The 12,705-nt window shown below is 38.1% G+C and overlaps 1 protein-coding gene across 4 annotated transcripts in view; it reads left to right on the forward strand.

The window, feature by feature from the left end:
* The window catches only part of pigf (phosphatidylinositol glycan anchor biosynthesis, class F), a 62,887-nt gene that overhangs the window by 28,033 nt on the left and 22,149 nt on the right, over positions 1-12,705 (forward strand). For all 4 annotated transcript variants that reach the window (XM_039738202.1, XM_039738204.1, XM_039738201.1 and 1 more), the window contains exon 5: positions 668-776. In XM_039738202.1, the coding sequence (XP_039594136.1) occupies positions 668-776 (109 nt within the window). The remainder of the gene's footprint in view (positions 1-667; positions 777-12,705) is intronic.

Genomic DNA, 12,705 nt, shown 5'->3' on the forward strand with positions numbered 1-12,705 from the left:
AGGAGCAGATACTGGTCCTGCTGATGGGTTATGGACCTTATATGGCCCTCTCCAGCTCTCCTAGAGTAACTGCTTGTCTCCTAGAATCTCCTCCATGCCCTTGAGACTGTGCAGGGAGACACAGCAAACCTTCTGGCAATGACACGTATTGATGTGCCATCCTGGAGAAGTTGGACTACCTGTGCAACCTCTGTAGGGTCTAGGTATCGCCTCATGCTACCAGTAGTGACACTGACTGTAGCCAAATGCAAAACTAGTGAAGAAACAGTCAGAAAAGATGAGGAGGGAAAAATGTCAGTGGCCTCCACCTGTTAAACCATTCCTGTTTTGGGGGTCATCTCATTGTTGCCCCTCTAGTGCATCTGTTGTTAATTTCATTAACACCACAGCAGCTGAAACTGATTAACAACCCCCTCTGCTACTTAACTGACCAGATTAATATCCCATAAGTTTCATTGACTTTATGCTATACTCTGATTAAAAAGTGTTCCTTTAATTCTTTTGAGCAGTATATTTCTCTAGCTTAAGTGTATCATCCATTACTAAGCATTGTGTGTTTGTGTTTGACATATAATTATAGGCTAAATTTAGCCCTACAATCCATTATATTTGTGAGACTGAAGAATAATTTATATATTCTTATTATGCAAATTAATTTTCTTTACAGGGCAATGTCAATTTGGGACACCAGTTTGCAGATCACCACACTGTGCAGTGTGATTGGAGCCTGGTTTGGTGCATTTCCCATCCCTTTAGACTGGGACAGACCCTGGCAGGTCAGTTGTGCTTTCTAAAATTATTGAAGTTGTGGTGGGCAGAAGGAAGTACATTAATAAGCCTGCTATAATTTGATTGGCCATGAGCAAACCTTTGGTGTATAACATTAACTAGAGGGAAGGAAAGAGATCTCTCTATTATAAAAAAAAAAAAAATCAAAAATCTTGGAAGGAGATGAGACGTGATTTTCTCAGAGAGACACTTTCACGTCCCGCGAGACAAGTCTTTGTGCCAAGAGATTTAACCACACCCAGGGCTGGAAATAAAAGACAAAGAGTAGATGATAAAGTAGAACGTTGTAAAGAATTCAAAAACGTTGGCGTGGTACACATGCAGAGCAGGTTAGAGATAATGGAAGTCTGAAAATTCAAAAGTCTCAAAAAAAGGATACTAAAGATCACATTAGTGCAAACAAACGGAAATTATTACTCGGTGAAATAATGAAACAGCGAAAGGAGATCAGATATATTGTTCAGATTTAAAGTTTAAGTTGGAGACTTGTAGATCGTCTAATTTGTGTTGTTATCAGGGGAAAAAAAAGTAGTGTTTCTTCCCAATGAAGAGGCGTATTTGTGAGAAATAAAACATTTGTTGTTTGGTGAAAGTGAAATCACGCGAGAGAAAATTTCAAGCCCCGCAAGACAAGTGGTTATGCAAACAGATTTGGGAAAAAGTCCTGCCCACATAACCACGCACATGGCTCAATCATTTCTCATTTGTGTGAATGCTATTGTCGGACACATTTCTTGTAGAGAGAAAGAAATGATATTCACTCACGGGCAGTTATGCGTTGTGTTGTCACCATGTAGGTCCAAACTCGGAATCAAAATTCAATGCGATATTGAAGAAAAGGTAAAAGCGAAAAGAGATCGAATAGATAGACATAGGTGATATGACAGACGTATGTAGATATTGTTTGGCTTTAAACTTTAAGTGGGAGACTTGTAGATCATCTAATTCGTGTTGCAATCAGGAAAAAGTCGTGATTCTTCCCAATGAAGAGGCCTATCCGTGAGAATTAAGTTTTGTTGTTTGGAGAACTTGAAATCCACATATGTAAGCAACAGATATGTGAAGTTGCTGGTGCAAAGCGCAGACAGGGGGGTTGGCAAGCTAAGCGAGCAGTGGACGAAGCCCCCTAGTATATACTGAATATATGAAAAACTGGTTATTCTAAGATTTAGATGTCTCTACTGGGATGCTGTTCAATTATAGTGAGTTTTATTTTTTTTAATCTTGTCTTTCTGATTTGACCTAGTTTAACTTAAATATACAAAACTGAATAAATATACTAAATATAATAAATTGAACTTGTGTTTTTTGAAACAGCTTTAGATTCATAAATGGGTAACTTAGATGTGCTTAAGGGTTTTAAGAAAACATTGATAAAAATCATGTCTATAATGCCCTGCCTGTAATATATAACACATAACATATTGTGGTAAATAATCAAGCCTTGACACAACAAAGAGGTTTGGGGCAGCCTCCCATATACTTGAGAATTGGCTGCAAATGCAAAAAGGTAGAGAAAATGGCCTTTACAGATAAGAGTCCAAAACAGAACTGAACAGGTTAGGAACCATGGTGGATATAAAGTTGAAAAGCAGGAAGAGGAGGAATATTGGGACTGGAACTAGAAATGAGGTCATTAGGAGGTGGGCTCTTCTGTTGGTATGAAAGTGACGTCTTCTGGGGTGGAACTGGATGTGACATCATGGGAGCCAGGTGGAATTTCCTGCATTTGGTCTGCAGGGAGATAAGAGAAAGGATTAATGCACTCTGCCACTCCCTGGTCTGATCAGGAATTACCTTCTTTTGAGCCCTTTAGCGGCCTCCAATGGGCACGTGTATGACAATATACATGGATGAGTTCTGGGTTACAGGATATTAACCTCCCTCCCTGAGTTAATGATCAGTAGGTGCTTTATTTTTGATACTTTAAACATGTTTTTAAATATTTCAATATTAGAAAACAACTTTTCCTTTTATTGCCCTCACTCCACATACTAGGTTGAAATTGTCTTTGGTACTCATGCTGGTAGTGGATTTCTTGAGATTGGTGTAACACGGGCACAAACATTAATCTGTGTGGTTCTGCTACACAATAGCCTAGGCAGTCATTCTTCACTAGCAGATAAGACGGCATTCTTTAACACACTGTAAATACTAAACTTACCAGCCTTCAGCAAAATGTACAAAATGAAATTATACCTGAAATAGTACTGGTGTTGCTCGTTTTGATTTTCTTTGATTGCAAACAGTATGCTGACATTAATGCATATTAATCAAAGTAGTTTGTTTGTTACAAAAAGTATTGTATGACGAACCCATGACACAATGGTACAGCTGCTGCCTTGCATTAAGTAGACCAGGGTACACATCCTGGGTCCTCCCTGCGTGGAGTTCACATGTTCCCCAGGTTCCTCCCACTGTTCAAACACATGCAGGTTAGGTGAATTGGCCCTAGTGTGTGTGTGTGTGTGTGTGTGTGTGTGTGTGTGTGTGTGTGTTTGCCCCGCAATGGACTGGCGGCCTATGTTAGTGTTTGTTCCTGCCTTGTGCCCTACTCTACCTTGAATAGGTTCCTTGGTCTGGATTAAGCAGATTATAAAATGACATGACCATTTTAAATGTAGTTTTAATAATTATAAGTAATATTTTATCTTCTTAATTATCTATCTTTATGAAAGTGAATGATACAGTATTTTTGCAAGTAATAAAAATTTATATTATCTAAACTAATTGTTTTGTGTGTTTGTGATTGATACTTTAGTTATTAAATTGGCGTGTAAGTAAATGAAAGTATTAGTCTTAATAGTTGCCCAGAATGCACTTGGATGTGACCAACAAGCATGTTTTCCATAATAGGTTGGGCAGCTTACTATACTGTTCCATTTGATGTTTCCAGCTTGTAACATATCATTGATAAATAGCCGTGACTTGGTTATCTGTCAGTCAGAAGAGCTGTGGCATGAGATGCTCATAGTGTATTGTTATTAAAGAAATTCAATTAGGGCTTCTTTATAGTGTTTGTGTGCACAGTTCAGTAACTCCTAGGAGAATGTAAGTGCTAAAGTAATATATGACAGAAGAGGTGCCCCCAGAACTTAAGGCATTTGCCTTTATTCTGTTCAAACTATGAGTGTCAGTAGGTTGTGAATAGCATAGAGCCAGGCTGCTTGGAATCTGTAGGCATTGCCCTAAGCTAGATTTCACTTTAATTTGTTCATTCAAACCAGAAGGCTGGTTTACTGTAATGTAATATTTAAATGCCGAGTTTGTCCATTGTCCTTCTATTATGAGGGTTGTTTTTTGATTGAGATTTTAATCTCTGTATGGGTTTAGTTGCTTTCTCAGAGAACAACGTTGTTAGGATACTACAATGTTTTATTAAAATGTTTATCATCCTGTAAAAGCTTTTAATTTTACTAATTATATTGGTTTAAATTATGATCCTATTTGTCATGTTCTTGGATGTTGTAATTTTGTGAAGATTGGTCTTGATGCCATTAGTGTTTCAGCTTTTATTTTAGGGCGAATGAAAGCAAGAGATCAAAAGCTATGTCTGTTAAATTATGAGGTATATACAGGTAAAATTCCATTACAATGAACTCCCAGAGACCTAAAAAATATTTCGTTGTAATGAGATTCTGTATCTGTTACTATTGTGCTTTCTTTAACTTGCGACCAGGCATTTGCAATCATTTCAATGGCTTCTTTTGCGTTAATTTTAATCTCCTTCTGCCTACAAGTTATGCTGACGAGAAATTTTCTCAGCATTTCCTTGCGATAATACACTTTCAGGGTGCGAATAATCCCCAAATCCAATGGTTGAAGCACTGCCATGCAATTGGGTGGGAGGAATTCCACGCGAACATTATCTAAATGTGGAAGCATGTTGTGGGCAGCACAGTTATCAATCAGGAGCCAAATCATTATTATTTCTTCATATTGTGAGGTTTCTGAACTCTTTTGAGACCCCCACCCAACGGGAATGACACCCTGAACCGCGATTGCAGTGTCTGTGGAAGATTGTTTGTCCATTGCTGGGGCAGGACAATAGCAGGCTTACAGTGGTGCAGTGAAGCACCACAAAAGCAAATCATAAAAGATCGGGTTGCGCTATAAGTCCCTGTCTTGCACCCCAAAACACAAGGCTTAGTCTCAGTACTTTAGCAAAACCAGCTTTATTCAGCTTGAAACCGGAACAGTACAGTTATTTATTATAGCGTGATCTGCCACTCTGCTATACACAGACACAGCAGTCAGACAGGGTTGTGGCCAGATCAGTGACCAAGTAATCCTGTTATCTGCATTTACAATGTACGTGCTCCTAACCTTGCATCACCCATCGAGATCATTTCTGTTTACTTTGGCGGATAGACGCGGCATATCTGTGAGCCTGCTATTGCCCCGTACGGACGCGGAGATTGCACTTCGGGACATTCTTCAGCTTGCTATCTAGTTGGGGAGTTCCCAAGAGAGTTTACAAACCTCACATTTTCTTGAATGAGTGCCGCATTAATAGGGATGTTTCTTGAACGAGCATCACTGAAAAATGCCCTTTTCAACGTCTTTAAATGCAGCAGTTCACATACATTTGCAACCTGAGATTTTTCTACTTTTTTTTGCTCTGTCTTTCAATAAAGTTGACAGTGTCGATAGAGAAATTCCGAATTCACTGGCAACGTCTTTTTTTTTCTTTTTGCTGCAATCGAGAGCTGCAAAAATGTAAAGTTTTTTTTTCTAATATGAACTGTTATCTTTTTTTCGTGTCTGCTGTTTCTATAGGAGGGTGACTATGAGTTAAATTCCAATGGATGTTTTTTAAATGTTGACAGGCCATAAGCAAAAAGGTATCACTGAAAACTGCAGGAAACAAAAAGGGCAAAAAAAAGAAGAAAAAAAAAAACAGTACGAGGAAAGTTTGAAGAAAGAAAAAAAAATTACAGTGTTTGTGTTTGGGGATCGTTGTGCACAACTGAGCTGCAGCCACAGCACTAACTGCTTTGTGGATGATTCATTCAGGCATTTCAAGGTCTTTTGAGCACTTCGTTATAATGAAAGTATCTGCTGAATGTACTTTGTAGTAACGAGAATTCTATAGACTCGCGTTATATGGGGAAGCAGTCGGGACCATAAAAATACTTTGTTGTAATGAAAATTTCGTTGTAAAGATATTCATTGTAATGGAATTTTACCTGTATATAGGAAATGGTGAAAGGAAAAACATAAAGTAATTGGCAAAGAAGGTACTAGCTACTAATTGTTAGAGTTAATTTACATCATGGGTTGTCCAACTCCGGTCCTGGAGGGTCGCAGTGGCTGCAGGTTTTCATTCTAACCCTTTTCCTAATCAGCGAGCCGTTGCCACTGCTAATTAACTCCCTTTCCATTCATTTTAATAGCCCTGCTTTAAGACTTCAGTCCTCTGAATTGATTCTTTTCTTCATTAAATGACAGCCAAAAGAAGTCAGACATGAAACGAGACAACAGATAATCAGTTAAATTGAGGCTCCAAACTCCAGCCAGTTTCATAATGAGAAGCCAATTCTTGCTGTTAAAGCTGTCGTTGCTGCTCTTGTTCTGCCACAGCAGACTGTTGATTTTCTGTTTTTTCTAAGACCACCGTCAAGATGTATTTGTGACCTGAGCAGACCAACATGACAGAGACCTTCACCTTTCTTTATTTCAGGTTAGCTAGTCATGTGGTGGCTTATTTTGTGTCTCATTATTGTTTGGCTGCTCATTAAGGAAAAAGAAACAACTAAGGGGTCTGAGTCATGTGAATTAAAACTAAGGCAAAGCAGGTCAATCAGCAGCAAAAGCAGTTCACTAATTAAGAAGATGATTAGAATGAAGACCTGCAGCCACTGCACCCCACCAGGACCAGAGTTGGACACCCCTGACTTACATGCATCACTTCAGACAGAACTCAAAGCCAGAAGTGGGTACTATGGACTGTACCATACTGGCAAATAGGTACTTACAGTATATAATAAATAAATTAAAATAATATATATATATATATATATATATATATATAATACTATATAAAATATATATATATATATATATATATACCAAAATACCCGCGCTTCGCATGGAGAAGTAGTGTGTTAAAGAAGCAATGAAAAGAAAAGGTAACATTTTGAAAATAACGTGAACCTGATTGTCAATGTAATTGTTTTGTCACTGTTGTGAGTGATGAGTGTTGTTGTCATATATATATATATTTACACACACACACATAAACATATATATATATATATATATATATATCTATATATACTATATACATACATATATATCTACATATATACACACACATATATACACACATATACATACATACACACATATATATACACACATATATATATATATATATATATATATATATATATATATATATATATATATATATATATATATATATATACATATATACACACACACATCTATAAACATATATATACATATACATACATATCTACATATATACACACACAGCTATTTCAGATCAGTGCAATACGCTGTTTGTTAAAACGTTGACTCCGCTCTTACGTGCAATAACAAATCAAATCATTCAGTTGTCTTTGCTCATATGTCATTTTAGAGCTGGACGCCTGGCATCTTTTTTTGGCAACAGGTTCGTTTCTGTTTGCTGTGAGGTTCTGTGTTGTGGAGATTCTCAGGATGGATTGCAGGTGCTCATCAGTGAGGCGACTCCTGTGTGCTGTTTTGTTAGTCTTTATCACTGAGAAGAGCTTCTCACACAGATATGTGCTACCAAGCATGCACAAGGTTCGAGCCGCATGTAGACGGACTTTTTTTGTTCATCAAAGTCACCAAAGCGCCGTGCAAACTCAGTGCGCGTGCGCTCAGTTTATCAGCAAAGTGCGTGTTTGGGAACACCGTAGTGACGACTTGGTTTAACAGTACTTGGCAACAGGGAAAGTGGGGCAAGGTGAACTGGTGCATTTGTGTCTCCCATAAAAGCAGCTTCACTTGAAATCACTTTGTGATTGTGCACGGGTTAAAACGTCCGCTGAAGTGTCAGATTCTTATTTAATTATGCTGTTTTCTGTATCTTCTGAATTGCATTCAGGTTGCCCTGATGCAAGGCAGCTGAAGCGCTTGCATTATGGGATCTGTAGTTTATTGTGTTACCAGCGCTTCATATACCCGGGCTTTAATAACAATAATACAGTATATAAAATGATCTCGGGGCGGATATAATTACGCCGGGCGGATGTGGCCCGACCTTGAGTTTGACACATATGGACTAAATAGAACTTGAAAAGATATGTTTTTCAAATGTGATCGCGCAATTCAGATAGAGTTGACGCCAAGACTACAGCCTGCATGCCTCAATGAGTCATCCTCCCCTCGCTCTTACTTTTTACCGTTCATCTAATGAATACACTGAGTATGGCTTTACCAAAACAATCATTGATGGCGAATAAAGTATCCATTATTCGAGTATGTAGATGGGATATATATATATATATATATATATATATATATATATATATATATATATATATATATATATATATATATATATATATATATATATATATATATATATATATATATACCCGCTTAGAGAAGTAGTGTGTTAAAAAAGGTAGAAAAAGAAAAGGGAACATTTTAAAAATAACGTAACATGACTGTCAATATACAGTATTTGTTTTGTGAGTGTTGCTGTCATCAAGGATTTGATTATCATTATTTCTTTCAATCAGGTTCGTATTTGTAGGATGTGTTGTGTTCAAGTTACATTCCGTGTTTGTCAATCGTTGTAAAGATGACAGGTTTCATTCATCGATTCGTTTCTTACTGCATCAATAAACAGCTCGTCTTCTTCATCTGAGACCTGACACACTGCATGCACGGGTTTTTTTTACACTGTCTTCCTTTAGCGGGACATTGACTTTTCCACCGTGTGCTTTGTTTCCGCAGTAGCTGGATTTATGAATATGCTTATCAGGCGCTTCATATTTTTGCTGCCTTTTCAATTGTGTAATTCGGTTTTGTTCAGCGCTCTTTAGAACTGTTGCCTTTTATCTCTGCACTGCGTCAGTTCACGTGAGCCGCTCGGTGTACATGCAACGAAGGTTCCCAGCTGTGCTGGTGCCATCTCGTGCTATGTCCATGGCTGTATTTAATGTTACCTTAGTCCTGGCACTTAAAACTTTCTCTCGCAGTTTCGCTGAGTTTGTGTCAAACACCACCCTGACCATCTCATCTTCCTCTCCATAAGCACAGTCCTTCACCCGTGAATATTTACCCGTGGCAGTTTGCTATTGGATTGCTGCTGACGGACGGCCTTATATGGGCAGGCACTAAATTACAAGCGCCAGCGGCAGCCTGTCTATGAACTTAATTTAAAGTGTAGGTTTACATCGTGCTTTGTTTCCGAAGTAGCAGAACTCATGAATATGGTTGTATATGTCAGTCGCTCGCTTCTTATTGTTTCGCTGCCTTCTCAATTATATAATGCATGTTTTCTTCAGCGCTTTTTTGAGCTCTTCCTGGTTTTCTATGTACTGCGTGATTACGTGGGGCGTGATGATGTCACACTAAACTCCCCCCGGCGTTGAAGCTCATCTCCATTACAGTAAATGGAGAAAACTGCTTCCAGTTATGACCATTACGCGTAGAATTTCGATATAAAACCTGCCCAACTTTTGTAAGGAAGCTGTAAGGAATGAACCTGCCAAATTTCAGCCTTCCACCCACACGGGAAGTTGGAGAATTAGTGGTGAGTAAGTGAGTGAGTGAGTGAGTGAGTGAGTGAGTGAGGGCTTTGCCTTTTATTAGTGTGTGTGTATATATATATATATATATATATATATATATATATATATATATATATATATATATATATATATATATATATAAAATATATATAGTGAGGGACAGCACTCAACTGGGAAAAACGGCCTCTAAAGGACATTACATCCCCCGGAACGCTAGATGGCAGCTCCCCTGGATAGAAATGGCTCCTCGGATTCCTGAAGAGCAGCATGGGACATGGAGTCTGTCTCTTCAGCCCTGTTGGGTACCGTGGGTGCCGCCAGGGGGAGCTCACCAAGATCCCGGGGACTTTTATGATTACGCCACCCCGGAAGTACTTCGGGATAACGAAGACGGAAGTCCACACTACTTCCAGGGCACTGGAGGAAGGAAGATGTGGAGTTGACCCGGAGAAGAAATGCTTCTGGGTCATGGACTATAAAAGAACTTTGGGAACTCCCAAATGACGAACTGAGCTGTGCGGAAGGGTGGCTATGTGTCTGGGAGTTGGTGGATTGATGGTGATTATTGTGATTATTATTAAGTAGTGTGGAGTGGAGGGTGCTTGGTGCACATAATTATAATAAAAAGAAGAATTATTGGAATTTTACCTGGTGTTTGGCGTGGTACCTGAGGGTTCAAGGGAGCAATAGCGCCCCCTACTGCTACTCATATATATATAATATAGAATTGAAATTGAAAATTGAATATTACAGTAAAGAATTCGGCATTTGTCCAGGTTTTCATTAGTGTAACTATTAGACCTTTGTCATCTCCGCTTCTGCATAATCAAAATAAATAAATTGCTGGTTCATGTTGGTAAAACCCTGCTGCTTTGAGTAAAAAGAGTTGACCATAAAGAAACTGATCCAGGCATAAGAGACTCGGCAAATGATATTTAAATATTTACAACTAGCTCAACAGCTTTCACAAACAAGCACAAAACTTCAGTGTTTTTTATAAGATTAGTTATTTTAAAAATTTCAATAAATTAAATTGAAGCAAATTATTTCCAGAATGTAGCTCTGCAGTGTCCACTTCACACCTACTCCAATGTGAGAAAATCAAAGAAATCATTCTCTCTCTTAGCAACGAAAGAGATGCGCTTAGGCGGCAGTATAGCAGCAACGAAACAGATGGCTTTCATAGCCGGTATGGTGGAAGGAGACCTTGATGCACCTTTCAGAAACTGCCCATGATGCCATATTATGCAATATAGTCTTTGACACTTTTTACTTAGCTTTTTCATATTTCAGTTTCTCATCCATAGTTTATGTACAAAGGTTGTATTTATGCTTTAGGTACTTGAGACAAAACTGTGTTTGTCTGGAAAATGGTAATATGAAAAAATACAACACTTAAACTGTGTTTTTCATCTCAACAAAAATGAAACTGTGAATTGATTGTTTTATTATTGTACTTATCTTAGAGATCTGTAAGTAGACAACGTCTTCACATCCTATGAACAATTACACTCCAAATTTAACCTTCCAGCAACACATTTCTTTCACTATCTTCAAATTAGAATGTGTTAAACAAAAACCTGCCCAATTTTCCTCACCTCCCACCTACCTCTATGCCAGAAAAAATATCGATAAGTCTTGAGGACTCCGACAGAATTCCGTAATATATAAAACCATTTTACAGTCCCTCCCTTTCAAAGATCCCAGAGTACAGTGGGAAAAGGATCTCTAACTCGGCATCTCAGAAAAGGAGTGAAAGGTAGCAATATGCAGAATTTACTTGAACTCCATATGCGCAAAGCATACAATTATTCAACTTAAAATGAGCACATCTCTCTTGCTTAAAATTGCCCAAAATGTTTCCAGGGCAAGATCCAACATGCGAACGTTGCGATCGAGCCCCAGCCTGACTGTCTCGTCTAAAACTCTCCAAAATATTTCCAGGGCAAATCCAACATGCGAACGCTGCTGCAATCAAGTCCCAGCCTCACTGGGCCACATGTTCTGGGCCTGCACCAAATTAACATCATTCTGGTCCAAAATCTTTAAATGCCTTTCAGACAGCCTTGGTGTCACAATCCCTCCTAACCCATTAACAGCTGTGTTTGGTCGACTCCCAGGTGGGCTTAAAGTGGAGAAGGACAAACAAACTGTAACTGCCTTTACTACACTATTGGCACGTAGACTTATCTCGCTCAACTGGAAGAATCCTAGCTCACCTCTTTTAAGTCAGTGGGTAACTGATGTTATAAACTATTTGAAATTGGAAAAAAAATCGAATTCTCACTGAGAGGAACTTTTTTTTAAAACCTGGCAGGATCTAATCAATAACATCTTAGAATAAGCATTTAAATTGAGGAAGCGGACTCTCTCATCTCTCTTTTTTTTATTCTGTTTATTTTTATTCATTTATTAATTTATCTATTTACTTATGTTTACTAGCTTAAAGTTTTACTCTGCTGGCCTAGCTGTCTTTCTCATGGATGGGAGTTGATTTGTTTCAAACCTAGTTTTGTTAAACTTGACTTGCTTGTATGGAATGTTATTTGATTTCAATAAAATCAATAAAATGCTAAAAAAGAAAAAAAAATGCTTTGAATACCTGCTCTCCTTTCACGGGCCTGTCACGTGTGAATGCCATCAATATGGGAAGTTCATAAGTTGTTGTACAATTTAATATAAAAATGTATAGCTTACTAAATTTCAAGTATTTTCTTTTTTATTGAAATAGTAATGCAGCAAGATCTTTACATTTTTGTTTAAAGATTCGAGGTTTTCTGTAGTTCAGCAGCAAACATTCCATGTGAAAGCATCCAAGGTTTTTGAAATGGAGAATGCCAGTATGTCAATTGCTTCTTGATTAGCTCTGTACATTACAAGCAGAAAAGGTAATCCAATTTTTAGGTAGAAGTGCATACAAGAAATGGTGCGTTTTGGAGGTCGGTTGTAAACTAGTTTTATAGCACGCAGTTAAACCATGGAAGCAATGGGGTTGTAAAACTGCCTTGTAGCCTGATGGTCGCGGAAAAAAGGTATTTTGCGGTTTATGCACCTCCAAATAGCTTCTTGGCTTTGCTTTCTGTATTCTGTCTCTATTAGTAAATGTGAGGTATTCTTACATTAGTTGGGAGCGATATGAATAAAGAGGATAATGAATTAT

The sequence above is a fragment of the Polypterus senegalus genome, chromosome 16, assembly GCF_016835505.1.
Source record: "Polypterus senegalus isolate Bchr_013 chromosome 16, ASM1683550v1, whole genome shotgun sequence".
Lineage (NCBI taxonomy): Eukaryota > Metazoa > Chordata > Cladistia > Polypteriformes > Polypteridae > Polypterus > Polypterus senegalus.